At 38.4% G+C, this 27,470-nt stretch overlaps 5 protein-coding genes across 5 annotated transcripts in view; 2 read left to right on the forward strand and 3 right to left on the reverse strand.

The window, feature by feature from the left end:
- Window positions 1-1,875: 1,875 nt before the first annotated feature.
- LOC147274886 (ATPase 11, plasma membrane-type) lies at window positions 1,876-7,774 on the forward strand. Its single transcript, XM_086256290.1, has 22 exons — window positions 1,876-2,073; window positions 2,178-2,275; window positions 2,370-2,489; window positions 2,589-2,687; window positions 2,781-2,918; window positions 3,123-3,257; window positions 3,374-3,553; window positions 3,637-3,843; window positions 3,929-4,048; window positions 4,144-4,263; window positions 4,390-4,512; window positions 4,605-4,709; window positions 4,794-4,938; window positions 5,173-5,337; window positions 5,441-5,679; window positions 5,788-5,820; window positions 5,984-6,065; window positions 6,219-6,379; window positions 6,546-6,731; window positions 6,820-7,002; window positions 7,091-7,269; window positions 7,475-7,774. Exons 2-22 carry the CDS (start codon window positions 2,222-2,224, stop codon window positions 7,569-7,571), a joined length of 2,871 nt encoding a protein of 956 aa, XP_086112416.1. The 5' UTR covers window positions 1,876-2,073; window positions 2,178-2,221; the 3' UTR covers window positions 7,572-7,774.
- Window positions 7,775-9,504: 1,730 nt separating this feature from the next.
- On the reverse strand, window positions 9,505-11,938 carry LOC147274887 (protein NRT1/ PTR FAMILY 2.11-like). Its single transcript, XM_086256617.1, has 4 exons — window positions 11,811-11,938; window positions 11,464-11,681; window positions 10,713-11,266; window positions 9,505-10,609 (listed from the first exon to the last, which is right to left on the reverse strand). Exons 1-4 carry the CDS (start codon window positions 11,911-11,913, stop codon window positions 9,709-9,711), a joined length of 1,776 nt encoding a protein of 591 aa, XP_086112743.1. The 5' UTR covers window positions 11,914-11,938; the 3' UTR covers window positions 9,505-9,708.
- Window positions 11,939-13,694: 1,756 nt separating this feature from the next.
- Window positions 13,695-16,104, reverse strand: LOC147274888 (protein NRT1/ PTR FAMILY 2.9-like). The gene is made up of 4 exons (XM_086257307.1): window positions 15,963-16,104; window positions 15,627-15,844; window positions 14,943-15,502; window positions 13,695-14,809 (listed from the first exon to the last, which is right to left on the reverse strand). Exons 1-4 carry the CDS (start codon window positions 16,102-16,104, stop codon window positions 13,906-13,908), a joined length of 1,824 nt encoding a protein of 607 aa, XP_086113433.1. The 3' UTR covers window positions 13,695-13,905.
- Window positions 16,105-18,846: 2,742 nt separating this feature from the next.
- LOC147274889 (protein NRT1/ PTR FAMILY 2.8-like) lies at window positions 18,847-21,122 on the reverse strand. The gene is made up of 3 exons (XM_086228367.1): window positions 21,002-21,122; window positions 20,696-20,913; window positions 18,847-20,322 (listed from the first exon to the last, which is right to left on the reverse strand). The coding sequence occupies exons 1-3, from the start codon at window positions 21,105-21,107 to the stop codon at window positions 18,847-18,849; spliced, it is 1,800 nt and encodes a 599-aa protein (XP_086084493.1). The 5' UTR covers window positions 21,108-21,122.
- A 1,995-nt stretch (window positions 21,123-23,117) lies between these two features.
- LOC147274890 (ent-kaurenoic acid oxidase 1-like) overlaps window positions 23,118-27,470 on the forward strand; it is a 9,098-nt gene continuing 4,745 nt past the window's right edge. Inside the window, exon 1 of the mRNA XM_086228567.1 lies at window positions 23,118-23,362. Within this exon, the coding sequence (XP_086084693.1) occupies window positions 23,118-23,362 (245 nt within the window). The remainder of the gene's footprint in view (window positions 23,363-27,470) is intronic.

The raw sequence follows: 27,470 nt of genomic DNA on the forward strand, positions 1-27,470 counted from the left end.
AACAAACATTTGGGTTAGATATATTGAAATCTAGTGTACCAAATGACAAAGAAAGAGAATGTATGAATATTTTTGGATTTCATAGTCAAATAACTCAAAGACAACATATTATTATGTGAAAGTAATTTATTTCCAAAAGTTATAAAACTAACAATTTTTATATAGACAAGGAAAATTATACCATCCTGGGTCAGTTATGACAAGTGAACCACAAAAATTTTGAAATTATTTAGATCTAACATAATAAGGAGTGCTCTAGAGCTAATCAGTTAGTAAGATAATATGACGCTAACTATTATTTTGAGTTCACTACACAATATAATTTCATGATCTGAACCGTTTATTTTTAGACTCTTATTCAAAGATCATCCTTAGAAAAAAGTAACAAAATCAGAAATCATTTAGCCAACTATTAGTAAGCTAATTGTGCTTGTGTAAATGGACGAACACAAGTTTTTCAATAAAATATGAAATTGTTGTAATGATAATCGAATGACTAAATGATTTATAATTTGGTTGATTTTTTGTAAGATTAATCTTTGAATGAAGACCTAAAATATGAACGATTTGAATTATGAGATTACATTGTGTAGTGGGTCCAAAGTGGTAGTTAGTATTGTACTATCTTATTAACTAGTTAGCTCTAGAGCATTTTTGCTAACATAATATGCAAGAGGATTTATAAATTTTAGGAATGTGAAATGATAATTTTACTTGACTTTCTCTAATACGGACTTTTAAAATATTAAAATTACATTTTTTATCTTACGTGTATACCATGATTATGATTAGGGGTGGGTCGATGTCGGTAATTGACTAGAACAACCATTACCGACTTTCAAAGTTGACATCAGCGGAAGCATTCAAGACGGGAGAGAGTCTTCGATGGGGCATGCCCCATACAAGATTTAGTCGTCAAGACGGACTGTCGCCGAACTGATTCTAGTCGATTACCGACTTTTCAAGTTTGGTTGGGTTCAGAAGGGTAGTGGTTCGGTTCAGGGTTTTGGACTTTTAAGAGTTGTGGATCCCACCTCATGTGAGAGATGCCGCACTGGGGCATGCCCCATACAAGATTTAGTCGTCAAGATGGACTGTCGCCGAATTAATTTCAGTCGATTACCGACTTTTCAAGTTCGGTTGGGCTCAGAAGGGTGGTGGTTCGGTTCAGGGTTTTGGACTTTTGAGAGGGGCGGTGTCCAAGCCATTTTTGATACTGACAATGGTGATACAGTTCAATTGGACCACCAAAATCAACTTTTACTCGATAACGATCGAACCGATTGGTTTGGAGACGGTTCAGTGTAATTTTTCGATTAAAAATGCCAGCCCTCATTATAATAAAGGTACAATCTCATTTTTATTGATGGGGCCCCACATCACTGCAGCCAAAGAAGCTAGCGGGTCGTTTTCAGCACTTTGACAAGCAAAAATTTTGACTGCATGGGGCGTGAGCACATGACCAGGCGACCCTTCTCACCACCAAACCACCTACAACCTTTGCACTACAACAAACGTACGTTTTGATAATATAAATAATAAACATATTAAAAGTAAAATATCATATTTTTCAGAGACAAAATCTAAAAGAAAAAAAAAAATTTGGTAGGCTAATCACCTACGTGCACCCGTCCATGTACAAGTCATGATTCAATTACTTTGTTTGGTAACATCATTCCTAAAATTATTATTTATTTATTGTAAAATAAAATAAATTACTGGCTTTTTTTTTCCCATTTTTTATTTATATGCACCATCACTTATTTTAAAGTTAGAAAGTTTTTTCTTTTTCTTTTTCTTTTATGATTAAAAAAGTTACAAAGTTTTTTGTATTTAAAGTAGAGAAGTTAGAGGTTTAGGTAAAAGAAATGCATTTCTCTCAGGGGATTTTTGAGTATTCGACATAAAAGAGAGAAAGTGGAAAAGGTTGAGACTGTTACCGACTGCCACTCCAACACTCTCTAGCGGTTTATCTTCTGGGTTCTTGCCTCTGTATTTGGTGGCGGAGGAGGGTCATCCTCGTTTGGGCTTTTCCTGCCTTATTTGTAATCAAAATCAAGTTTTTCCAACTGGGTATTGCTTGAATTTCTCTGAAAACATCACTTTCTTTAGCTTTAGCTTGCAAGGTTCAATTTTTTTCTTCTTAAATAGTACCTGATCTCTAAATGGGTTTGTAGAGCTATAACGAAAAAGTGAGGCAGTGTTGGAGAGGAAGAGAGAGATGGCGGAGAAGCCTGAAGTATTGGACGCTGTGTTAAAGGAAACCGTTGATTTGGTAAATAGATCTGGAAAATATGAAGCCTTTTCTGGATGGTTTTTCTGTGTTTTGGGTTAGTTTTGTTTAATGGTTGTTTTGAACTCGAGTGCAGGAAAATATACCCATTGAAGAGGTCTTTGAGAACCTGAGATGTAGCAAAGAGGGTCTCAGCAGTGAGGCTGCTGAGGAAAGACTGACCATTTTTGGGCACAACAAGCTTGAAGAAAAGCAGGTTCTGTTTCATTTTCACGGCCTCTTTCTCTTGTTGCTTTGGTCTTTTAGTAGCTGACCCATTTGTTCTCACACAATATATGATCTTGGTGTGTTTCAGGAGAGCAAATTTTTGAAGTTCTTGGGGTTTATGTGGAACCCTCTCTCATGGGTTATGGAAGCTGCTGCTATTATGGCTATTGCTCTTGCAAATGGAGGAGTATGTGCTCAGCTCTTTGGGTCATTGTCTCTGATTCTCCGAGACTGCTTGTGTTTTTTTTTATTGATTTGTACCCTGATTATCTTTATGCAGGGTAAGCCCCCCGACTGGCAAGATTTTGTGGGTATTATTACTCTGCTTGTCATCAACTCCACCATTAGTTTCATCGAGGAAAACAATGCGGGTAATGCGGCAGCAGCGCTCATGGCCCGTCTTGCTCCAAAAGCCAAGGTAGATTTGACAGTTTGTTATCTTATTGCTCTTTTATGGTGGTAGGAATATTTTTTTTTGTTATGGCAACTCCGTGATCCATAGGTCTCATCTTGGTGTAGTGGAATCTTAAGTGATCGCTAGTGTAAAAGTAGTAGTTTTTTTGTGGTGATATATGCTTAAATTCGTTTGTTGGTTTCATTTCTGACAAAAAATGTTTAAAAGGTCCTCCGAGATGGAAGGTGGAATGAGCAAGATGCTGCGGTTCTAGTGCCCGGTGACATAATTAGTATTAAACTTGGTGATATCGTTCCAGCTGATGCTCGTCTACTTGAAGGAGATCCTTTGAAAATTGACCAGGTTGATCTTCGATTATAACTGTCTTGTTTATCATGTTCAAATTTATACGCATACGTATGGTGAATCTTGGAAAACTTTGGCTGTTGTTTCTGAATATTCTGTTTTGGGCTTTGCAGTCTTCACTTACAGGCGAGTCCCTACCTGTGACGAAAGGCCCTGGCGATGGTGTGTACTCTGGTTCTACTTGCAAACAAGGAGAGATTGAAGCAGTGGTCATTGCCACCGGTGTCCATACCTTCTTTGGGAAGGCTGCTCACCTTGTTGATACCACTAATCAAGTGGGCCACTTCCAAAAGGCAAGGGAAAAGTAGTTTTATATCTATATTCTGGACTTTGTATGATATGAATTTTATTGATTTTGATTTCATTTCATTTGTAGGTCTTGACTGCAATTGGGAATTTCTGCATTTGTTCCATTGCTGTGGGGATGGTAATAGAGATAATTGTCATGTACCCAATACAAGACCGAGATTATCGTCCTGGGATTGACAATCTTCTTGTGCTTCTCATTGGTGGAATTCCAATTGCAATGCCCACAGTTCTGTCAGTGACAATGGCCATTGGTTCTCATAGATTAGCACAGCAGGTTGGCTTCATTCCTTGTGAATGCTACAGTTCTATGTGGTACAAGTTGTTTGGGACATAATTAAATCTGTTGATAATGGCTGCAGGGAGCTATTACAAAGAGAATGACAGCAATCGAAGAGATGGCGGGAATGGATGTCCTGTGTAGTGACAAGACAGGAACTCTAACATTGAACAAGCTTACTGTTGACAAAAATCTTATTGAGGTCGTTTATGAGATATGCTGCTTACTGGTTATAGATAATTCTTTTTCCTTTAATGAAATTATTGTTCAAACGTGTGCTTGACATTTAACTTGTAGGTTTTTGCAAAAGGAGTGGATGCGGATACTGTTGTTCTGATGGCAGCTCGAGCCTCCAGAGTGGAGAATCAAGATGCAATAGATTCGGCTATAGTTGGGACGCTGGCTGATCCTAAAGAGGTATTTTTATATTGGTGTTGTGCTCCTTTCCAAATACAGCTGTGAAGTTTTATAGGTGCATTTTATTAAACATGTGTAATTATTATTTTTTTATGTGATTCCATTTCTTTTTATTTCTGTGAAAAGGCACGTGCTGGCATTCAAGAAATACACTTCCTTCCCTTCAATCCTACTGATAAGAGAACTGCATTGACTTATATTGATCGTGATGGTAAAATGCATAAAGTTAGTAAAGGTGCACCAGAACAGGTAAATTGTCCTCCACTGTATTTTCTTTCTCCCTCCCCACTTTTTTTTTTGTAAAAGTAAATCCTAATTCGTGTCAGCAATTTTCTTTTTAGATTCTAAATCTTGCCCACAATAAGTCAGACATTGAGCGCCGAGTTCATGCTGTGATTGATAAGTTTGCTGAGCGAGGTTTACGATCTCTTGCAGTAGCTTACCAGGTTACTGAATTTCTAGTTTTTCTTTTTGGTTGTTCTAATTTGAAATTTTACATATTTTTAGAGTCATTCCTTTGTTTTATGCAGGAAGTTCCAGAAGGAAGGAAAGAGAGTACTGGAGGCCCATGGCAGTTCATTGGTCTAATGCCACTCTTTGACCCACCTAGGCATGACAGTGCAGAGACAATAAGAAGGGCTTTAGATCTTGGGGTAAATGTGAAAATGATCACAGGTGTGTTCTTTATTGTAGGTTAAAGTAGTATTGTCTCTGCACCTGGGAAGTCTAAATAATGCTCTATTGCATCTAACAAATCTTAAGCAATTCAATTTGTCTCTATCTTAAATAATCAATTATGTTTCTGCCACCCCACCTTCTAGCTTAATAGGAAAAATGTGCTGAAAAAGAAGTGACGTTATCAAGTACTTTGTATATGTTGCCATCTTGCTCAACCTTGTATTTTATCAGGGGATCAACTGGCCATAGGAAAGGAAACTGGACGTCGCTTGGGAATGGGAACCAATATGTATCCTTCATCTGCTTTGCTAGGACAGAACAAGGATGAGTCAATTGTTGCTTTACCGATTGATGAGCTGATTGAAAAAGCTGACGGTTTTGCTGGTGTTTTCCCAGGTATTTTTCTTCCCTTGCCATTGTTGGGCTTTGGTACATGTTAAACGAACCTGGTGTCAATTCTCCTGCTTATATTGATTGGCTTAATATTGTATTTGTTCAGAGCACAAATATGAGATTGTAAAACGCTTGCAAGCTAGGAAACATATCTGCGGAATGACTGGTGACGGAGTTAATGATGCTCCTGCCCTTAAAAAAGCTGATATTGGTATAGCTGTTGCTGATGCAACAGATGCAGCTCGAAGTGCTTCTGATATTGTGCTAACTGAACCTGGCCTTAGTGTTATCATTAGTGCTGTTTTGACCAGTCGGGCAATCTTCCAGAGAATGAAAAATTACACAGTAAGCTTTGGTTAATGTGGTATATTAATTTTTGTGATTAAGAGCGACTGTCCACATTAGTGGTGAACTATTGATAACTCACAAATTCTTGTCCGTCATGATTGGCAGATATATGCTGTTTCCATCACAATTCGTATTGTGGTAAGTTAGTGGTTCTGTGGTTTGATCAATGTAGATGCTATCTTATGATTGATTTCCAACTTTGATATTTTTATATATTACTTGACATAAAATACTCAATTACATTTCTTGTGGAATGTCTATAGTATTTTCTCACTTTTTTTATTCTTTAATATGTTGGCAGCTTGGTTTCATGTTGCTGGCCCTCTTATGGAAGTTTGATTTTCCACCTTTCATGGTGCTTATTATTGCCATTCTCAATGATGGTTTGTTCTTTCTCTCTCTCTCTCTCTCTCTCTCTCTCTGTGAAACCTCATGCACTTTTTGATTGCTCTGGAGTGTTTTTTTCCCTTTCTTATTAGTTGATTATACATAGTTGTCAGTATCTGCAGCAACTTACTAGCAGCATGACCTTTTAGGTACTATCATGACGATATCAAAGGATAGGGTTAAACCTTCTCCTCTGCCAGATAGCTGGAAGCTGGCCGAAATTTTTACAACTGGAATTGTGCTTGGTAGTTACTTGGCAATAATGACTGTGATATTCTTTTGGGCAGCATACAAAACAGACTTCTTCCCAGTAAGATGACCTGCCTTGTTCAGCTCTTTAAATTTCCTGATCATGGAAGATGTATTACTTGTCCAAGTCTTAAAATGTGCATTCTGGAAGCTATTTTTGCTCATTCCAGTACTGCCTGCCGTCTTTTGTTAATGATTAGTTAATTTCTAGTTACTAATTGTTTCAGAGAATATTTGGGGTGCCAACCCTTGAGAAAACAGCTGTTCATGACTTTCGGAAGCTTGCCTCTGCTATATATCTACAAGTGAGCATTATTAGTCAGGCTCTCATATTTGTGACACGGTCTCGAAGTTGGTCCTTTGTCGAGCGTCCTGGATTGTTGCTTGTCACAGCTTTTATAATAGCTCAGCTGGTGAGACAATTGTCCAATCATCTCATCTTGTGTTCGTTTCGTTCAGTTTAAAGGGAACACTGAAACTTTTATTTTCCATTTTGAGCAGATTGCCACCTTGATTGCAGTCTATGCAAATTGGAGTTTTGCTGCCATTGAAGGGATTGGTTGGGGTTGGGCTGGCGTCATCTGGCTTTACAACATCATCTTCTATTTCCCACTGGATATCATAAAGTTCATGATACGCTATGCTCTGAGCGGGAAGGCTTGGGATCTTCTCATTGAGCAAAGGGTATGATTGACTTTGCCTTGCTTAAGTGGTTTACTTGATCAGAGAATTTCCTGTGAGTTGTGTTTTGAGGGATTCTTTTGTTTTCTAGATTGCTTTCACAAGGCAAAAGGACTTTGGAAAAGAACAACGTGAACTTCAATGGGCACATGCACAAAGAACATTGCATGGCTTGCAACCACCTGATACCAAGATGTTTACCGAACGAACACATTTCACAGAACTCAATCAGATGGCTGAAGAAGCCAAAAGGAGAGCTGAAATTGCAAGGTGAGCTGTAATCTTTCTTTTCAGCTTGATAGAAAAACTGGATTATAACTTGCATTATCTCAGCTTGCTAGAGGATATGAAAGTTTATTAGTCTCGTCATGGGAGTTCATATATATATATTTCCGTACTTGCTGTCTTCTGCTTTGCCAATATTTGCGTTGGATATTCTGCTATATTTCTAACCACAAGTCCACTTTTTCTGTAGGTTGAGAGAACTCACTACCCTGAAAGGTCACGTAGAATCGGTGGTGAGATTGAAGGGTCTTGACATTGACACAATTCAGCAAGCATACACAGTTTAAGGGACATAATTTATTTACTTATGGTTATACTGTATAAGACGAATCCTAATAGTGCTGAGAGTAAAAACATATACTCAGCATGGTTGAGTAACCTCGTAGACAGTCATTTTAAATTTACTACTCTGCTTTCCGTTTTTGGTATGTAAAATGAGTGCTGCCATCAGCTGTTTTCTAAGGTTTTTAACCCTACACCATTCCCTTTTGTCATAACTCTCACATGAATAGGGATGAGTAAACCAAATAAACTGCTCTCAATTTGATCCAAACCATTCATTACAAGTTTACTTACACGGAATGGGCATGGAATGATTGAGAATGAGTCATCCTTCTTCATTCATGATTTTACCCCACGTAGCTCGAACATAATATCACAAGTCACATTCTTGATTTCAAGGATTGGATTCCTAACACTAACAGAGGGCTTGGTGGCCCCACAAGTTCCCAAACTTGGTGCTTTAATTGCTAAGTTTTTGATATGATTTACAGATTGTTTCATAATACGGGATCTGCATTAGCCTATATACAATAGTTTTGGAATCTGTATATATAATTTTTGAAACCTTAAAGAGTGTGAAAAGACGATAAACCTGATAGAGTGTAAATGTAAATAACTCCCTTCTTTATTAGGACTCTTATAAAATAATCTCTTATAATTAGTCCCCTCAGAGCCGAACTCTATATATGTAACCCAAGAATACAACAAACCATAGGGCGAATCACACAACACTTAGGGCGAATCACACAACACTTTTGGTGTACGTGAGGTCATGTGTGAGCGAAAATATTCAAAACTCTTTAAGGTTTCAAAATTGCAAGAAAAAACAATAAATAAAAAAAATATTTGTATTGAGGTTAAACATTACACATTGAGTAATATTATTAGGCTATTCCATCCCCCTTAACATGCCATTTTGCGCACTTTCTTATCATTTTTCGTCTCACTGTAGGGGTTATGTGCAACAGTTTTGAAACCTCAGGGCGTGTATGTAATTTTTAAAATCTCAGGGAGTGTATGTGAAAAGACAATAAATATGAGGGAGTGTAAGTGTAAATATACATATCATATAGTTCCATTTTACACTCTAGGAGAGTGTGGTGTGAACTCGTTAGTGAATGAGGTAAAAAACAAGACAAAGAATAAAAAAGGTTTGGGTGAAAGTTGTTTTTTTTTTTTTTTGGTAAGGATTTGTAATCTTAAAAAGTTATTGAGATAAAATGGGGGGAGGGATATGACTTATGAGTGATGTTTTAGGTTAATAAAAATATGTGCGACTAATCTAAGGACTCTTACAGTCCTACTAAATAGCCTATCACAGCCCCTCATAGGCTCATAAGATCCTATATATATATATATATATATAGATATAGATAGGAAGTCATCTAATTGAGATCAAATAAATAGACGATCAATATTTTCGATAAAAATATAGAAATAGTTGTCATTATAATTAAATGGCTAAATGACTTCTAATTTTAGAGATTTTTTTCAGGAATGATCTTTAAAGTAGGGTCTAAAAAATAAACGGTTCGGATTTTAAGATTATATTGTGTAGTGGGCCCAACATGGTGGTTAGTTTTGTATTAACTTACTAACTAGTTAGTTTTAGAACATTCTTATATATATATTATATATATGGTTAATAGTTGGAAGTCCTAAATGCATTGTATAGCCAGGTGTCACTGTCTTATTGGAAGGAACTCAAATAAAGGAACGCACTGGAATTTAATTTGTAGACCAAAACAGAATCTTGGTGAGAACTTAGAACGCATGTTTGCTTTGGGTTGGGAACCAGAGGAGGCCTCACTTAAAGTTAAGCCTTCTGATGAAGTACATAATTTAATCAAATTCATTCCGACCAGATGGTTGCTGACCCTTATGCGCAAGCAGCTTTTTGACAATGATTATTAATTACTCACGATCCCAAGAAGAATGGAAATCACAAGTACATCTGCTTCTTAAATACACATTCATTTTTGTCTACCTGTGATTTTATTTTGTAAGTGTACGTTAGAATTTTAATAATGAATTTACTTTCCCATCTGGGTTACACTCACTCAGCTCTAGCATGTAAGCCTATGTTGTACACTGGTCTGAGCCCTCAAACCCTTATTCTTTAAGTTCCATTATCAATCATTATCAAGCAGAAATTTTCTGGGGTTGTTTAGACACTACTTCAACTTCAGGGGTACTGTTGTTCTCAGAACCTTTGTACTTGTACCAATGTGCACATACTAAAAAGTATCCCAAATTAATGACTCCTAGAGCAGCAATCATGTAATAAAAGTAATCCAGTCTCCCTTTGTTGAGATCTTCTGGCAGCCAATTTCCAGTAGCAGCTCCCTTAGTAGTTCTGTGAACTATGGCAATCAAGAAACTACTCAAATAACTTGAACCTGCCATCCCACAAAAGAAGAGAGACCCTCCAATGCTTCTCATGTTTTCAGGGAACTGCTTGTAGTAGAATTCGACTTGACCGATGGCAGTGAAGGCTTCAGCAAGTCCAGCTAGTGTGAGCTGAGGGACTAACCAAAAGCCTGACATGGAAGAAATGGCACCCCTTGTTCTGATTCCTGGAATTGGTTTGGTAAGAACTATAGTCCTTCGGCGCTCTTCTACGAATGCAGATACTACCATGGTGATGACAGAGAGAATTAGGCCAATTCCGATTCTCTGCAGGATAGTGATGCCTCCTTCTTTTCCAGTAAGCCTCCGGAGGAATGGGACAACAATTTGGTCATAAATAGGTATCCATATGGTCATGCTCAGCATCAAGAAGACTGAGTAGGATGCAGCTGGGATCTTGAAGTTGGTGTTTCCTAGGCTTCTATCAGATTGAAGGGCTTGGAAGACTACATAGGTATGTTGCTGGACTATAACAACATGGTATAAGAGGGCTGCAGCCCATATTGGTAATACTCTCAACAGGCATTTCACTTCTTCCACTTGCTGCATACTGCAAAGCCTCCAAGGATTAGCTGCTGATCCATCTGGGTTTTTTTGGTCTTGGGGTGTCAGAATTGCTGCTTTGTCAAGGAATCTGAGAGGTGTGAACAACATTTTAGTTGGGGGGATTTTGGCACTCAATTCGTCAATTGGCACATGAGATCACAAAATGCATAAAACTAAAATATATAGTTTACCTGAATTGGTCTGTGTAAGGAAGCTTGGAGTTGATAGAATTGGGAGGCATATAAGTAAACAGGCAGAGCCCTGGTTGCTTTGGTAGCTTCAATTGCCTTTTCTTAACAGCGATCACTATGACCTGTGCTACACTTGTCATTGGACTACCGGAGGCTTTCACTTTCACATATATTTTTGAACCCAAGAAGAAGAGTGCACATGACATTAACATTAGAATGGCTGGAATGGCCAAACCCAGACCCCAGTTTACATTTGATTGAACATAGACAATGAGTGTCAAGGATACCATCTGTGCAAAAGTGAAGCTGAAGAAGTACCAATTAACAAAGCTGTTAATTCCCCTTTTCCCAGATTCTGTTTTGGGGTTGAATTGGTCGGCTCCAAATGCAAAGTTACATGGCCTGATGCCAGCAGCTCCTACTATTAGCAGTCCAAAACCAGTCAGTAAAAATGCCATTTGCCCAGCTGTTGGTCCTTTGCATGTGTCACCCTCTCCACAATGGGGAGGATGAAGCTTCTTGAATACTGCCGTGAGGTCTATCAGGAGCAGTCCCTTTAACGAAGATAAACCAGCAAATAAACCACAGAATTAGATCCATTTTGGAGCTAAATTAAGTCCAAGGTGAATTCATGAGGTAATAGATTTTGAAAATGAAATTCAATTATGCTTTTTTTTTTTTTGTGCCAAAAATCTTCTTCTGCGTGCAAATTTAGTGTCATATAATATCCTAGAATAGTATATTTAAGTACCATAAAAGAAGCAATTGCAGAAAAGCCCAACGTCTTAAATCGACCCAGATAAGTATCAGAAACGAAAGCTCCCAGCAAGGTAGCAAAGTTGGTGGTACCATTGAAGATGTTGATAACAGTTGCGGCTGTAATGTTGGACATGTTGAAAACAGTAGTGAGATAGACCAAGAGGTTGGACAAGGTGCCAATGGCTCCAAGCTTCTCAAAGGTTTCATTTCCTGAAATTTTGTGCAGATGGGTCAATCAGAATAAGTGAAAACAGACAACTAAACCCAAGATTCTTCAGAAAAACAGAGAAGAAAACAGAGAATTGGGCATGAAGCAAAAAGCAAAACTCCTCCTCTCACCTATAACAAAGGGCATGGCTTTCCATCCTCTGTAGTTGATAGGCTCTTCATTTGTAGAACATCTCTCATTCTTTTCCATGCAATCATTCTCATTCTTCTCCATGATCTCTCTCTCTCTCTCTCTTTTTCTCTCTAGTTATCTATGTTTTTAAAGTGAATGTAAGATTGTGACTTGTAACAAACCAACAAACAAGTAAAAAACAAAAAGAACTGAATAATGGAGTCAGGCCACCAGTCATACAGAAACTTACCAGTTCACGAGGGCCACGACTAATTTGCTTTTCACCAAATTTATTGAGACACAAGTCGTCTCTCTCTCTCTCTGGCTAGGCCAGTTGTACTTTCTGTGGTTTAGTTGTTGGACCAGCAAGTCGTCATGCTTGACTTTAAGTCTATTGCCTACTGTAATGGTAAACCCCTCAAAATCAGAAATTCAAAGATTTAATGAATATTATCTTATGTTGAGAACTCGAAACTCAAAACAAGGTTGGTTGTGTTGGTTTGTTGGAAATTTTAGGATGAAGATGATCATAATTGAACTTGAAAACATGAACTTGGCAGATTAAGGGAAAGTTAAGAAAAGGAAGTTCACCTCTAATTAAGTGGATATAGTGCAGACTAGTAGTGGTTTTACAATCATACTTGGCTTCACACCACCGTTGTTTTCCATTGCAAGAAATTAAAGTTGAAGAAGCAAATATTTCTTACAAAGATTTCAATTGATCGCTTACCTTTAGGCTATACTTGAGAAGATGCAAAAAACAAAAGATGATTTCCTAATTTCTTAATAAACATCTTTTTTTTTTTTTTTTTTATCTCTTTTGAGGAATTCTTAATAAATATGATGCATGTATGTTTAATGAGTATCCGATGCATGTCTGTCTTAAATAATGCACTTACATCTTGAATAAATGCACGAAGCAACTTTGGATACTACAAAATTTATTACAACTACTGAATTCTGAGAATGCCTTTTGTGAGGAGTATGAATGCTCTATTGGATTCATTTTGTAATGTGATGAGTTAGGCAAAATTGCTATAGGAACAAAATTAAATCTGCGTTTTTAATCATAAAGAGGAAAAAGTTCATTTTGAAGACCCTCAAGAAACACAACACATTGTAATACTCTTTTTAAGTAATTTTTTTTAAAAACTTTAAGCCTTGATGTTGATGTATTAAATTGATTGTCAATTTAGACCTACAACCTTATTTCTACCATATTTTCGATTTGCTAAAACCATAGATAGGCTGATAGGCATAGGCATAAGTGACATGAGTCAGCACTCGTAAGTCATGCATTTATAATGCAATGTGGTTACCAAGCCTTTTCTTAAATGATAGCCAGACATTTGTTAGCTAGCTAGCTAGCTTCAATCGTTTCACGAGGCCCCAGTTGGTCGGATTTTAGGTACATAATGATCTGAAATGTCAATTGCATGATGATCAGCCTCGATTGAGCTTTCATTTTCTTCATTAATGGATCGAGCAGGGTTTTCTTCATGTGGCATGCCTTGGTTTGCGTTTCGGTTTATATTTATAATGCCTAATTATGTTAGAGTGATTGTGGCATTCACATATCATCCGCATAAGATTCTATATGGCAAATCCTATATGCATTTCTATAAAGGAAGCGTGTCTATATATCCTATACGGCCAAGGGAAGATGGCGTTGACCATGAGCCTTGTTGCTATGTAGAATGACATGCTCATGTGTAGAAGTGCATATAAAATTGCCGTATAGGATTTCATGCAGACCATATGTTGATGTCCTTACATGCAGATGCAAGAATTTTTCAATTATGTTATGGTTATGGCCTTATGGGTTGGAGTATCAAAGAAAAAAATTCAATATTTGATCTTTTGTAAATCTCATTACCAACACCAAACTCATGTTGTAATTATATCATCTTTTAGAGAAGTTTCATTTTAACATAGTAACAAATGAGAAATTTTTGTATACAACAATTGTATGATGTCTCTCTTACAATAACTGGTTGGTCACATGACCAGCACGCCCTGTAAGAACAATCATATATACATCTCTCGTAAATAATGGGTAATATGATTGTTTACACATATATATGATCTTCTCTATCAAACAAGATGTTTCTCAGATTGCATATTTTCCAACCCAACTTCAGAGGCACCATTACCACTTCCTTTGTACTTGTACCACCTTGCAAGCACTATGAAATAGCCCAAATTCAAAACCTCCAGTGCAGCTACCATGTAATAAAAGTAATCCAACCTCCCCTTGTTAAGATCTTCAGGCAACCAGTCCCCAATTGTAGACCCATTACTACTAGTGGTGTGGTGGACTATTGACACCAAAGAACCACTCAAGTAGTTCGACATTGCCATGCCCACAAACAAAAAAGAACCCCCAATGCTCCTCATGTTTTCTGGGAACTGCTTGTAGTAGAACTCCACTTGGGCAATAATGGTGAATGCCTCAGAGAGTCCTATGAGTGTCAGCTGAGGTATGAACCAAAAACCAGACATTGAAGAAATTGGACCCCTTCTTGGTTCTAATCCTATGGGATTAGACAGACCCAAACTTCTTCTTTTCTCTTCAACAAAGGAAGAGACTAGCATGGTGACCACAGCAAGAACCATGCCAAATCCCATCTTCTGGAGTAGTGTAATACCACCTTCTTTTCCGGTCACTCTTCTCAGTGCTGGGACTATAATCCTGTCATAGATGGGAATCCAGATGGTAAGGGCAAGCATGGTAAAGACTGTGTAAGAGGCAGCAGGGATTTGGAAGCCGGTATTGCCAAGGCGCCTATCAGACTGCAGAGCTTGGAAGACTACATAGGTTTGTTGTTGAATCATGGCAACATAGTATATAATGGCTGAGACCCATATGGGAATCACTCTCAACAAGCACTTCACTTCTTCCACTTCCTGCATGCTGCAGAGTCTCCATGGATTTTCTGCTGATCCGTCTTGGTTGATTGTGTCTTCCTGAGTAATGATTGCAGCTTTGTCCAGTATTCTGAAAACAAAGTATATAGTTTTTTGGTTGGTCAAAAGAGTACTATTCCTCTGAATAGTGCCTAAATTGACAGTATGACAACATAACATGACAGACTGTTTAGTAGGAGAAAATTTCCTGGCAGTTGAGTTACCTGAATTGATCAGTGTATGGAATCTTGGAGTTGATAGAAGTGGTTTGAATGTGATTAAAAAGTGATACCCAAGGTTGCTCGGGTGACTGCAATCGCCTCTTCTTGACTGCAGCGGCTATTACCCGCGCTACAGTTGTGAATGGACTACCATCTGGTTTCACTTTCACATAAATTTTGGAGCCCATGAAGAACATTGCACATGACAAGAACATGAGAAATGTGGGAATTGCCAACCCCCAAGCCCAGCTCACACTGGATTGCACATAGACAATGATTGTCAAAGATACCATCATGGCAAAAGTGAAGGTGAAGTAGTACCAATTGAAGAAGCTGTTGATACCCCTCTTCCCTGATTCAATGTTGGGATTGAATTGGTCTGCACCAAAGGCTAAGTTGCAGGGTCTAATGCCACCAGCTCCAATAACTAGTAGTCCTAGCCCACTTAGTAGAAATGTCATTTGCCATGGTGTTGGACCAGTGCATTGGCTACTTTCCTGTGTTTCACAGGTGGGAGGATGCAGCTTTGAAACTGCTGCTGTTAGAGTTAGCACCAGCATTCCCTATCATACAGAAATTAATCCACCAAAGAAAAAAATAAAATGAATCAGACATAGTTCTAGTGGCAAGGTTCTAACTGTTATTTAACTTTGGCTGTTTAAAAGGAACTAATAGTGCTATTAATACCATGAAAGAAGCAATTGAAGCAAATCCTAAAGTGTTGTAACGGCCAAAGTATGTATCACTGAGGAAGGCTCCTAGCAAGGTAGCAAAGTTGGTGGTGCCATTGAACACATTGATAAGAGTTGTGGCTGTGATGCTTTTCATGTTGAATACTGTGGTGAGATAGACCAAGAGGTTTGATGAGGTTCCAAGGGTTCCTAGCTTCTCAAAGGTCTCATTCCCTGCAATATTTGGATTTTACATACTATTCAGATATATATGATCATATTGGGCATGCAGTTTAAACAGGGTTCTTGAAAAGAAAATAATAGAGAAAGTTCCCAAATCCCAATTCATTACCTATAACAAAGGGCATGGCTTTGATGCCACTGTACTTAACCTCAGGCTTATCTGTTAATGTAACAGCCTTCTCATTCTTCTTCTCCATAGTGCTTCTTGTATTGAACTCTCTCTCTCCCTTTTTTTCTCTGTTGGGCTGCATATATATAGCTAGGGAGAGCTTCTTAAGAGGGATCTCTTTTAATAAAAATAAAATGAGATCGCATGTGGTCCAACTCTCAATACAATTCAATGATCTAAGCCGTCCATTTGTTATTATGTCCCCACACAAAAATCATTCTTACAAAATATCAATTGAATTAAAAATCATTTGGTCATCTACTATGATTAATTAAATAGATAAACACGATATTTTCGATAAACACTAAAATAATCATAATGATAATCAAAAGGTCAAACTGAGTTCCGATTTTTTTAATTTTTTACAGAAATGATTTGTAAATGTACATCAAAAAGTTAGGCGGTTCAGAATATTAATTCACAATGCGAGATGGTCCAAACAACGAGATCCCTTTTGATTCTTGTGAAAAGAAAAATCCCTCTTAAGAAGCTCCTCCAATAGCTAGCTAGGATACAATATATGTGAACATTAGAAGTGCCAAATAATTAGAAGCTAGATATTGGTGTTTGAATCCAATCAGCTTAATTATTTGGCACTTGTTGAAGCTCTAGGTGGGTGACCTCACTCTCTTGAGTCTTGATTAAAATTTGTCAGGTAGTGACAGTTTGGGGCCAACAATTGATACGACTAATGAAGTCGTCAATCTTGACTGATCCGCAGCAATACTGGTGTTTGATATGGTGATGACGTTATTGAAGAAATCCATTCCAAAATTAATTGGCAGTAGGAGGAGTAGCCTAAATTCTTATAAGCCACTAGTAAGGCCCTCACATCTTCAATGTGAGATTTCTCTCAACACGCCCCCGCACGTGTGGCGTCATTTAAGCCTAACACGTGGACAATTTATATTGGGTGACGTGGAAGCACGTGTGGCCGTTAGGCGCATCACGTAATAACCTGGCTCTGATACCATAAAAAAATCTAGGCATTCATCCCAAAATCAATTGGGAATGGGAGAAGTACGCAAAACCCTTATAAGCCACTAGTAAGGCCCTCACGTGGATAACCTGCTTTGATACCATGAAGAAATCTAGACATCCATCCCAAAACCAATTGGCAATGAGAGAAGTAGCCTAAATCCTTATAAGCCACTAACAAGGACCTCACATCTTCAATGTGGCATTTCTCTCAACAATTATGAACTTGAACTCTATATAGTACATACACTTCATTTCCAGCTAGCCTTTGCCACTGGTTGTTGGCTGACGTGAATGGTTTTCACACGTGAATGAGAATTCTCAACCAAATCCAGCAAGAACCAACCAAAGGGTCACTCTCAGCCACTCCTTAATCTGCTGATCTTCTTGTTAATAATCTCTGTATGATGTAATATCTAACTAGCTACGCACATTTTTGCAAGCTCAGAGATTGTGAAATGTAATTGCCATTCTCCTTAATTCCCTTCAATATGCCTTATATTATTTTGCTAAAAGACATGCAGTTGATTCAGCCAATATAGAAAGAAGAAAGTGATTATTCCTATGTGGATTACAAAATTTAAGCCATAACTACATAAAATAGCATAGAGGGGAAAGATCTCCTTTTCCATATAGAAAATCTTTCCTCTTTTATAACTCAGAATTATTAATTTGAAAGTTGACTTGAGGTCTAATTACATAATCTAAATTTGGCGGGGTCATGATTATTTTACTTATCAGCTAGAGAATTTTCACTACAAAAAAATCAGCTCGTCTCTAATAATCATCATGACAACACTATATTCCCATAATTGGCGACCGTTTGAGACTTTTAACTACGCTAATTCCACCGCTACGCTCATCCTTTTTTTGACAGTAATTCGTCGGTAATACTGACGGAATCCGCCCATTATGGGATTTTAAGTAGTGTTTATTTCAATGATCTTTCATATCATTATGCATGTGTCATTTGTCTTTTATCTTTTTCCTTTGATTTTAATCATAGTCAACTTTTACCTGAGGATCTACATAGAGACAACCAGACAGGCCAATAATTTTTCACTTGGAATTTTGTGCTAGCAAAGCCATGTTTCAACTTCAAGACCTTGTCAAGGTTAGCTGATATGAGAGAAGTGTGCAAGAGAGCAATGCATGCACCTGGTCAGTTGCTCCAATCTAAACCCAGAAACTTGTCATATATGCAACCTGCAGCTAGTTGACAAAGACACAATCATTAGCAGCATGCATATTCCAGATTTGAGAGGCATGGGATGGATTACAGTGCATGGTCCAAGCACGTTTTTGTACTACTAGGCTTTGATAATTCTAACCGACTTCCATATAAAAACAAATTAAGTTTGTGCGTGTTAGGGAATATCAGATCATGAGTTCAAATAAAATGCTCCATCATTGAATGAGTGTGTGGAAGAAATGAATGGATATATATGATCTTGAAACTGAGCCACGTGTGGTTTCAATTAATTATCTAATATGAATGAAGTGATGGAAGAAGAAGATTAGGACATGCGCTAGCTAGCCACATGTATGGCTCTCCATAATGTTAATGCTAGTGTGTGGAAGTTGACAATATCATTAACTTTTTTTTTCTTTTTTAATAAATTTGGAAAATGGGAAAGAGATAGATGGAGAGGACAAGAGTCGAACTTTGACAATAAGCTAGCGCTACATTTATAGTCATGGGTGAGAAAGAAGAATAAAAGAAGAAGCTCAATTTACTACTGCCCATTTCCCATATATACTTTCTTTAACTAACAAAATACTACAAGTAACATAAAAGATGTAAGAAGTACACATCATTGGTGCTAAGGGATCCAATTAATTACTGTCATGTGTTTCCAACCTCTTTATCCTCATTTGAACTTTGAGAAAACGAATTGTCTAGTGGCGTCTCTTTTCTCCTACTACAAGGAGTGCTTCTAATTAACAAATAACGCTTACCAAAGAAATTGAAGTATACAAGATTGAGAACTCCTAGAGCAGCAATGATGTAATAGTAGTAGTCCAGCCTATTCTCATTAAGGTCATGACCACCTAGCCATGGCTTTTTGCCATTCTTGGCAGTTGCTTTGTGGACTATGTTCACTATCAAGGAGCCTAAGTAATTAGAAACGGATAAGCTGAGAAAGAAGACTGCCCCAGCAACAGTCCTCAAACTCTCTGGCATTTGCATGGTGAAGAATTCCATTATGGCAACAGCAGCAAAAGCCTCAGTCAATCCTGATAAGATGAATTGTGGCAACAGCAGTGCAAAACTTGAGGGTGAGATGAATGAATTGTGTTTTGTAGCTGATTTCCGGCGATGCTCCTCAACAATCCCAGATACCAACATGCACACAATTGACATCAGAATGCCGGTGTTGATTCTCTGCTGCATTGTCAATCTTTTATCCCTTGTGCTCCCTTTTTGGGCCTGAGGGAGGTAAATGCGCTCATAGATGAAGATCCATGTTGCAAGTGCAAGCATGGATGTGATGTTCATCCAGCCTGGTGGGAACTGGAAATGGGGTCCTACGGATCTATCCATTTGCAATGCCTGTAGGACCCCAAATGTGTTATGTTGGTCCATGGTCATGAAAGTCCCAATTCCTGATACCCAAATAGGTAGAATTGCCACTAAGCACTTCATTTGCTCCACTTGTTGGAGACTGCATAGCCTCCAACCACTCCTAGGCCTGCCTAGAGTGTCCAATTCATTTGGGTTAGTAATTATAGCAGCTTTGTCAAGGCACTTGAACCTATTAGTGTGAGGGAGCTTCAATAACATTTGTGTCTCAGAAGTATTAACTACAGGTGGATCATAAAAGGAGTACTCAGAATTTGGTCCAACACTAACACTGCATTTTCTACAGGCTGCTATGATCACCTTGGCTATGTCTGCAAATATGCTCCCTTGGGGCTTGTGGTAAATATAAGTGTGGCGGCCAATCAAGAAAATGGTTATGGAGAAAGCAAGGCAGGCTGTGGGGATAACAAATCCTAGAGCCCAACTGATATTAGTCTGAACGTAGACAACTCCGGTGAGGGCTATAATGAGAGCAATGGTGAAAGAGAAATACCACCAATTGAAAAAGCTTTCTAGTTGTGCTCTTCCTTTTTCTGTTCTGGTGTCAAATTGGTCAGCACCAAAGGCAATGTTGCAGGGCCTAATCCCACCTGCTCCTAGTGACAGCAATCCTAGACCGGTGAAGAGTACCCCAAGCTGCCAACCTTGGGGCTGAGGGCATTGGGGTTGGGGTTCCCCTTTGCAGGTTGGGGGTCTTAACTGGTGTATTCCTGCAGTAAGGGCTATGGTTCCCATACCCTGAAAACAAAAATGCAACCATCATTCAGAGTTCATTTTCCTGATTTAGGGTCACATTTAATAACTAAAAAAAATCACTAGGAGATCTTAAACACCCTGATCATAGAACATACTTAACAAATGAAGAATTGGAAAAGACAGGGGATTAATTAACACACAGTACTTGTTCTAAGCACTGACTGGTTGATTATTTCTATTCATATGGATTATGTTACTTGATGCAATTCAGGAAATCGAACATTAAAAAAAAAAAAAAGGAGTCTTAAATAATTCTTATTGATCTGATCCCAACTCATTTTGTTTTGTTTGAATTACCCCTATATATATATCAACCTACTGGGGCATTAGAAAAGAGAAAGATCATCAATCTTACCAAGAAAGATGATATGGAGCCTAAGAGGAGGGTACGAAACCTTCCCAGATAAGCATCAGAAACAAAAGCACCTGCTAATGATACCACGTTGGAGGAACCACTCCATATGTTAACCACATTCACCACAAATATACCACTCAGGTTGTATTTTGTAGTCAAGTACACTGTGATATTGGCTATCAAACTCATTGAAGCCAGCTTCTCAAACGACTCATTCCCTTCAAATAAAAAAGAAAAAAAAAATTAATACAAGATAAAACTGTATTCAAATGTTCACATATATTGCACATGAGTAATGTTACATACCCAGAATGTATTTGATTGCTCTCCATCCTCCTGCTGCTTTTCTAGAAGCAGCAGGTGGGAGTGGAGGGGCTTCCTCTACTGAAGAAGAATTGTTCACATTCTCCATTTCTCTCTCTCTCTCTCTCTCTCTCTCTCTCTCTCTCTCTCTCTCTCTCTCTCTCTCTCTCTCTCTCTCTCTTCCTCACTCTCTCTTTCCCTCACTTTCTCTCTGTTTCTATTTATATAAGACCACACAGTGTCAGTTAGACAAGTCCTCAAAAATAAGATAGAAATATTCTAAATCAGTGATGACTTTGTTCCACCTACTTACCCGGACTAGCCCCAAGGTTTCAAATCAGAAATGGTTGCATGTATTTTGTGGTTAGAAACTTACAGAAGGCCCCATTATATGAAGGGATTTAGACCATGATTTTAATCAAATGGCTCTGGAGCCTGTGATTTTCTGTTGGAATGGGGTATAGTATAGGCCACTGTGAGGTCCACTGCATGCAATGTTTTCAAACAAATTTGAGAGAAAATTGCATTCAGTCTTTGTACCAAAAAATATGGGATTCAGTGTTGAAGTCTTAACATAGAGATGGTGTGTTGCTGAATCATAGCCAAAATCTGAAGCAGTTTGTTATGGGTGTGATGACTTGTGAGTTATGACCACGTACTGACTTTGATCCTAAGTTTGCGTACAGCATTTTCTTATGACTCTCATTACACTAACAAACTACTCAAACACAATTTTTTTTTCGGTCAACAAACACACACAATTTATTGTTCTGCCCAAGCCTTATGTTTCTCTGAATTGTGTGTTCACTGTTCAAAGCAAAACTGTGATATGTTCTGTTAGGCCATATAAAAAGTTAGGCCCAATCTAACACAGGTCCATTGTATTAGGCCTAACTAGAACTTATGTGATCACAAATTGGGCCCGTTATTTATTTTGTGGGGCTGAATAGTATAAAGGGAAATTCTAAAAAGACCCTATTTTTTACTTTCAAAACCTAACAATCTTTGGGAAAATTCTAAAAAGACCCTCTTTTTTTCTTGCCAGACCCCACATGCTCACTACACTCTATTCAAGTAAAACATAAGTGTGGGGTCTGAAAAGCAAAAAAAGGGTCCTTTCAGAATTTTCCATCAACAAGCCCAAAAGGCAATTGAAGGTAGGCCCAACTACAAAGAAAGCAACTTAACATAGTCCATTGCATCCGTTACCCAAGGAGGCAAGGAGAATATAAATCCACAATGATCCAAAACATGACCAAGGGTTGTATAAATATGTCTATTCTATAAAGGTATATACATATTAACATTTCAAAAAATAGTATTTTGGTAAAAATTTACTTTTTTTTTTTGGTCCATGGTAAAAATTTACTGGATGCATGATTGCATGCTTTCTAAAAATTAATAAAAGTATAAATAAAAACTTTGTTAGTGTAGTTTTGTGTTGTTTGGGTCTCTGCCCCCAAATGTACCCAAAAAAAAAAAAAAGAGTATAAATATATAGTACCATGTTTTTTTCTTTATTTTCGGTTATTACATAAATACCCCTGAGGTTTTGCTGGCTAAGTCTTCACTGTGAATCACATTCCTAGGATCCTTTAGCTGATGAAATGGATTTTTACTTTGAGACAGCGACGAAGCTCATTATACTTTGTTTCGTATTAAAAAAAATTTAAACAGAACAAAAAATCCATCAAATTTTGTAAACATATTATAATAAAAATATAACTATAATAAAAAAGAATAGCTCCAGGTTAATGAAGACACACAATCCAGATTTATCAATAATCGAATTAGACGGGCGCAACTTCCAACTTGGCCATGAAGCATATTTATTATTTCCTATTTAATCTGATTGAACAAAGAACCCTTCAAATTCATCATATATTCATATATAATATTATGTAACATAATATCTTTGAAGGGTGTGACACCGGCCCTAGCAGTTATATATCTAGGTGTCCAGTGGGGTTGGTTCCCTTTGTCTACTTGCTCCCCCTGGTCACACAGAATAAAAACTCGGAATCTACCTCAACTATATAGCAAAGTGTGGCAGTGTCATTAGCAAATACACAACAGGAGAGGAAATTCCAAGAGGGGTTCAATTAGCATAATTTGTAACATGGATATTTCTATGGGGGTGTGGGTGGCTTTGGTTTTGGGAGGTTTGCCACTGTTGGGGTTGCTCTTGTGGTGGTGGAATGAGTTTTGGTATGTGCTTCCTCTCAAACTACAACACTCGGCTACTACCGCCAAATTGCCGCCGGGCCACTTGGGATTTCCATTCTTGGGTGAAATGCTCACTTTTCTTTGGTATTTCAAAATTCTTCGCCGTCCAGATGAATTTATCAATGCTAAACGAGCCAAGTAGGATTTATATATTTCCTTTCAATTCGTTTTTTCTATATATATATATATATATATATATATATATATAGAGGAGTGCTCTAAAACTAACTGGTTAGTAAATTAATACGAAGCTAACCATGCTTTCGGAACCACTACATAACTAATCTCATAATCTGAACCGTCAATTATTTAGGTCATACTTCAAAGATCATCATTGCAAAAAATCAACTAAATCGGAAATTATGTTGTCATCTAATTTAGATCAAATAAATAGACGATCAGTGTTTTTGATAAAAACATAGAAATAGTTGTTGTTATAATCAAATGACTAACACTACAAGAAAAAAGGGTTTGGGAGAGGAACGAAATTCGTCGCCCAAAGTAGAGTTTCGTCGCCCAAACGTTTGGGCGACGAAATGCGTTCGTCGAGCGTTTGGACGCCCAAAATGTGACGCCCAAAGACAACTGGGGCAACGGATTTTTTTCGTCTCCTAACACATAAAATTCGTCGCCCAAAACATGTTTAGGCGACGGACAAATTTCGTTGCCCAAAGAGGGTTTGGGCGACGAACACACTTATTCCTCGCCCAAAGCATGTTTGGGCGACGAAAAATTTCGTCGCCTAAACAAGATTTGGGAGAGGAATAACTAATTTCCTCGCTGGAACGTGCTTTGGGCGACGGAATGTTTCGTCGCCCAAAGCATGTTTAGGCGACGAAAAATTCCGTCGCCCAAACATGCTTTGGGCGAGGAATAGCTTTTTTCGTCACCCAAACACCCTTTGGGCGACGAAAAATTCCGTCGCCCAAACATTATTATTATTTTTTTAAATTGTTTTTTTTATCTAAATTTAATATTTAAAAAAAATTCTTTATTCAAAAACTATATAAAACAAAATTCATAAATTTATATATAAAAATATCCATACAAAGTAGTAATTAACCCTAATATATATAGTCAATCTATTCTAAACTAGTAGCATCATCATCATTCATATCTGACGGAGGTTGATGAGAAGATGGTGGCGGGACAAACCCAGGTATCGCCTTGGTCAATGCAGCATACAACGCCTCCTTCTCCGCTCTCTCAGCTCGTAAGTCCTCTTGCAACTTCTTCACTTGAGCGGACAACCCTGCGACGACTGCAGATGGCTGAGACGAAGATGAAGACGAAGACGAGGATCGAACATCACGAATCCGCCCATATCCCATGCCGCGTATTTCCTTACCGGGCCTAACACCCAGTGAGTCTATCATAATACGAAGTCCGACATCGGGATCGGGTACTGGAATCGACTTCAACGGAGTACCCGGAGGGTGCTGCTCGGCCAAGCTCTCCAAATATATTCTCGAGTTGGCCACCATCTCATCCTTCAAAATGTTATATATACAAGTAACCAATTAGAAAAATAAATATAAAAAATTGTGAAAAAAATTAAAATATAAAAAACTAACATGTTTTGCCTTGGCCGCATCACAACCGGGATGAACATAGATATCTCCGAAAGTATCTATCTCCGGGAATTGCGACCCACGCTGAAAAAGAAAATAATTTTGTCAAAGACCCAACCAATATTAAAGAATATATATATATTAAATTAAATAATGACGTACCCGACGTCGCGACTCCACTCGATATGAGATGGGCGTCGGACCACTATGATGGTTAAACGGCTTCCCTTTCCGATTTCTGGCGTTGGCGACCGACTTCTTCTGTTAAATATTAAGCAAATTATAAATATGTTAGTGTATGTATACAATAATAGAATAACAAAACAATAATCGATTTTTTAAAGTCTTAAAATGATAAAACGTACCAAAAACGACGGACTCATGAAATGATCGCACAAAAAACGCCACTGGTCAGACCGCTCTACCAACTCCATAGGGGGGTTCGCCAATGCCTCAACTGCCGACGAAAATCCCTTGAAATGCACGTGTAGTTCGTGCTTCCACTGCCTGTAGGACTTGATGAGTAAATCTGTCATGTACGTGACAGTGAGGGGATCATCCATCTGAATGTCAAAGTTAACCTGAAAAAAATATTAGATTGTTATGAATGATCAAATTTATCATTTTGAATTAATTATTGAGCTATATACTCATTGAGATGGAGCGGATCACTTTGTGTTGAATCTCTGCCGGCAATTTTTTCCAAGTGGTTGCAACCATGGCGCACTCGGCACGAACAATAGCCCCCACATCATGCGAGAACAAACTGTCAACGTTAGGATCTAACGGTCGTCGGCCGTTTTGCACACACATGACTGGAATCCGCGCCCCAGTACTGCGCACGATCCGAGAGGACTTCAACCCACTACATGGTCCCCTCGTCGCAGTGGATGACGTGGCAGTAGATGAAGCGGAAGCGGAAGCGGTGACCTGACTAGAGCGGTGAGATCGACGGGCCCTCCGTGGCATAGAGGGGCTCCCAGTACTCGAGGATGGCTGAACTACATCATTGGGAGCTGACTCCATCGCCTTTCACCTTATAACTAAATTATATTTCTCAAACTAATTAATCTACATTTTGTAATTAAACTAAATTTTATATTTAAAAACTAACAAACTAACTAATCCACATCACATGAACCGCTAACCACAACACATAATTGTGCACTCCCAAACTGTCCATGGGTAATTTGGACAATTCAAGAATCATATTGGAGCGCAGTCACGCCCAGCGCCCATGCGCGCGTCCAATAGATTCTCGAACGGGTCTAAGGTGAATTTAAATTTAGTGTACAAAGTTATCCACTGATAACTTCGCACGACTAGTTAAATGTACAAAGTTATCGATTGATAACTTCGCACAAGCGCTTCGTGCCACATGACCTCACCCAGTACTCGAGGAGTGCTGGACTACGTCATCGGAAATTTTGCAATTACAACTAAACTAAATGTAACATACAAACTAAACTATAATTAATCTAACAATATACATATAAGCATACAAACAAACTATTAAATTTTAGCATATAAAAACATACAAATTAATTAATCAATTTTGTAATTAATTTTAACATACAAACTAATTCACTCAAAAATTTAATACAATTATATATGAAACATTAAATACTAAATTATACAAAAACTTAACTAAAAGATAGATTAAACACATACCTCACCAAAAATGTAATTATCCTTCACAACAAATGCAACACTATCCTTCCTTCACCAAAAAAGAAATCATTGTCAAATATGAGCCCAACATCAATCTAAATTCAGATTTCACAACCAAACCACTAAATTAAAAAAACCCACAACATTAACTAATTACCACTAAAATCAGAAATTTCACAACCAATTTATGCAAAATCCACAACAAGTACAAAATCCACAATATTAGAAAACATAAAAAACAGAAAATACCATAAAAAACAGAAAATACAAAAAAAAAACCCAGAAAATACCATAAATTCAAAAAAAAAAAAAAAACCTGTTTCGGCTTGGAGGGGGGGTTTTGGGTGAGCTGGTTTCGGCTGGGGAGGGGGATGGGTTTCGGTGGGGGTGGGTTTTCGGGGGAGGGTGGGTTTCGGGTGGGGGGTGGGTTTCGGCGGGGGTGGGTATTCGGGTGGGGGGTGGGTTTCGGCGGGGGTGGGTATTCGGGGGGGGTGGGTTTCGGCGGGGGTGGGTTTTCGGGGGGGTGGATTTCGACGAGGGTGGATTTTCAGGGGAGGGGGGGTGGGTCTCCGATGGGGGGGGGTGGGTTCTCGGGGGGGGGGGGGGTGGGTTGCCGATGGGGGGGGGTTTTGGGTTTCGGGGAAGGAGGGAGGAGGAGGAGGAGGCGGAGGGAGGAGGAGGAGGAGGAGGAGGAGGGAGTGAGAGCTGAGGGAAGGAAGAGGGTGCGGCGCTGCGAGGGTGAGGCACTGAGTGAGCAAGAGTGACTGAAGTGAACCCAGAAATGGGTATTAACTTAAAGACTTTGGGCAACGAACATGAATTCGTCGCCTAAAGTCACTTTGGGCGACGAATTCATGTTCGTCGCCCAAAGTTGTTGACTTTAGGGCACCGTTTTATCCCGCCATAATTTCAGACTTTGGGCGACGCACTGTTCGTCGCCTAAAGCTACATTTCGTCGCCCAAAGTTGAATTTTTTTATGAACCATGATTGTTCATACGTTCGA

This window comes from Dryas octopetala, chromosome 9, assembly GCF_963921425.1.
Source record: "Dryas octopetala chromosome 9, drDryOcto1.1, whole genome shotgun sequence".
Taxonomy (NCBI): domain Eukaryota; kingdom Viridiplantae; phylum Streptophyta; class Magnoliopsida; order Rosales; family Rosaceae; genus Dryas; species Dryas octopetala.

Coding starts and splice junctions, on each gene's coding strand:
- LOC147274886 (XM_086256290.1), top strand. CDS start 2,222: ATGGCGGAGAAGCCTGAAGTATTGGACGCTGTGTTAAAGGAAACCGTT. Junction 5,680..5,787: donor AGAGAATGAAAAATTACACA/GTAAGCTTTGGT, acceptor CATGATTGGCAG/ATATATGCTGTTTCCATCAC. Junction 6,732..6,819: donor CTTTTATAATAGCTCAGCTG/GTGAGACAATTG, acceptor CATTTTGAGCAG/ATTGCCACCTTGATTGCAGT.
- LOC147274887 (XM_086256617.1), bottom strand. CDS start 11,913: ATGGAGAAGAATGAGAATGATTGCATGGAAAAGAATGAGAGATGTTCT. Junction 11,267..11,463: donor CTGCAATTGCTTCTTTTATG/GTACTTAAATAT, acceptor TCTTCGTTAAAG/GGACTGCTCCTGATAGACCT. Junction 10,610..10,712: donor CCTTACACAGACCAATTCAG/GTAAACTATATA, acceptor CACACCTCTCAG/ATTCCTTGACAAAGCAGCAA.
- LOC147274888 (XM_086257307.1), bottom strand. CDS start 16,104: ATGCAGCCCAACAGAGAAAAAAAGGGAGAGAGAGAGTTCAATACAAGA. Junction 15,845..15,962: donor AGCCATGCCCTTTGTTATAG/GTAATGAATTGG, acceptor CAAATATTGCAG/GGAATGAGACCTTTGAGAAG. Junction 15,503..15,626: donor CTTCAATTGCTTCTTTCATG/GTATTAATAGCA, acceptor TCTGTATGATAG/GGAATGCTGGTGCTAACTCT.
- LOC147274889 (XM_086228367.1), bottom strand. CDS start 21,107: ATGGAGAATGTGAACAATTCTTCTTCAGTAGAGGAAGCCCCTCCACTC. Junction 20,914..21,001: donor AGCAATCAAATACATTCTGG/GTATGTAACATT, acceptor TTTTATTTGAAG/GGAATGAGTCGTTTGAGAAG. Junction 20,323..20,695: donor GCTCCATATCATCTTTCTTG/GTAAGATTGATG, acceptor TTTTGTTTTCAG/GGTATGGGAACCATAGCCCT.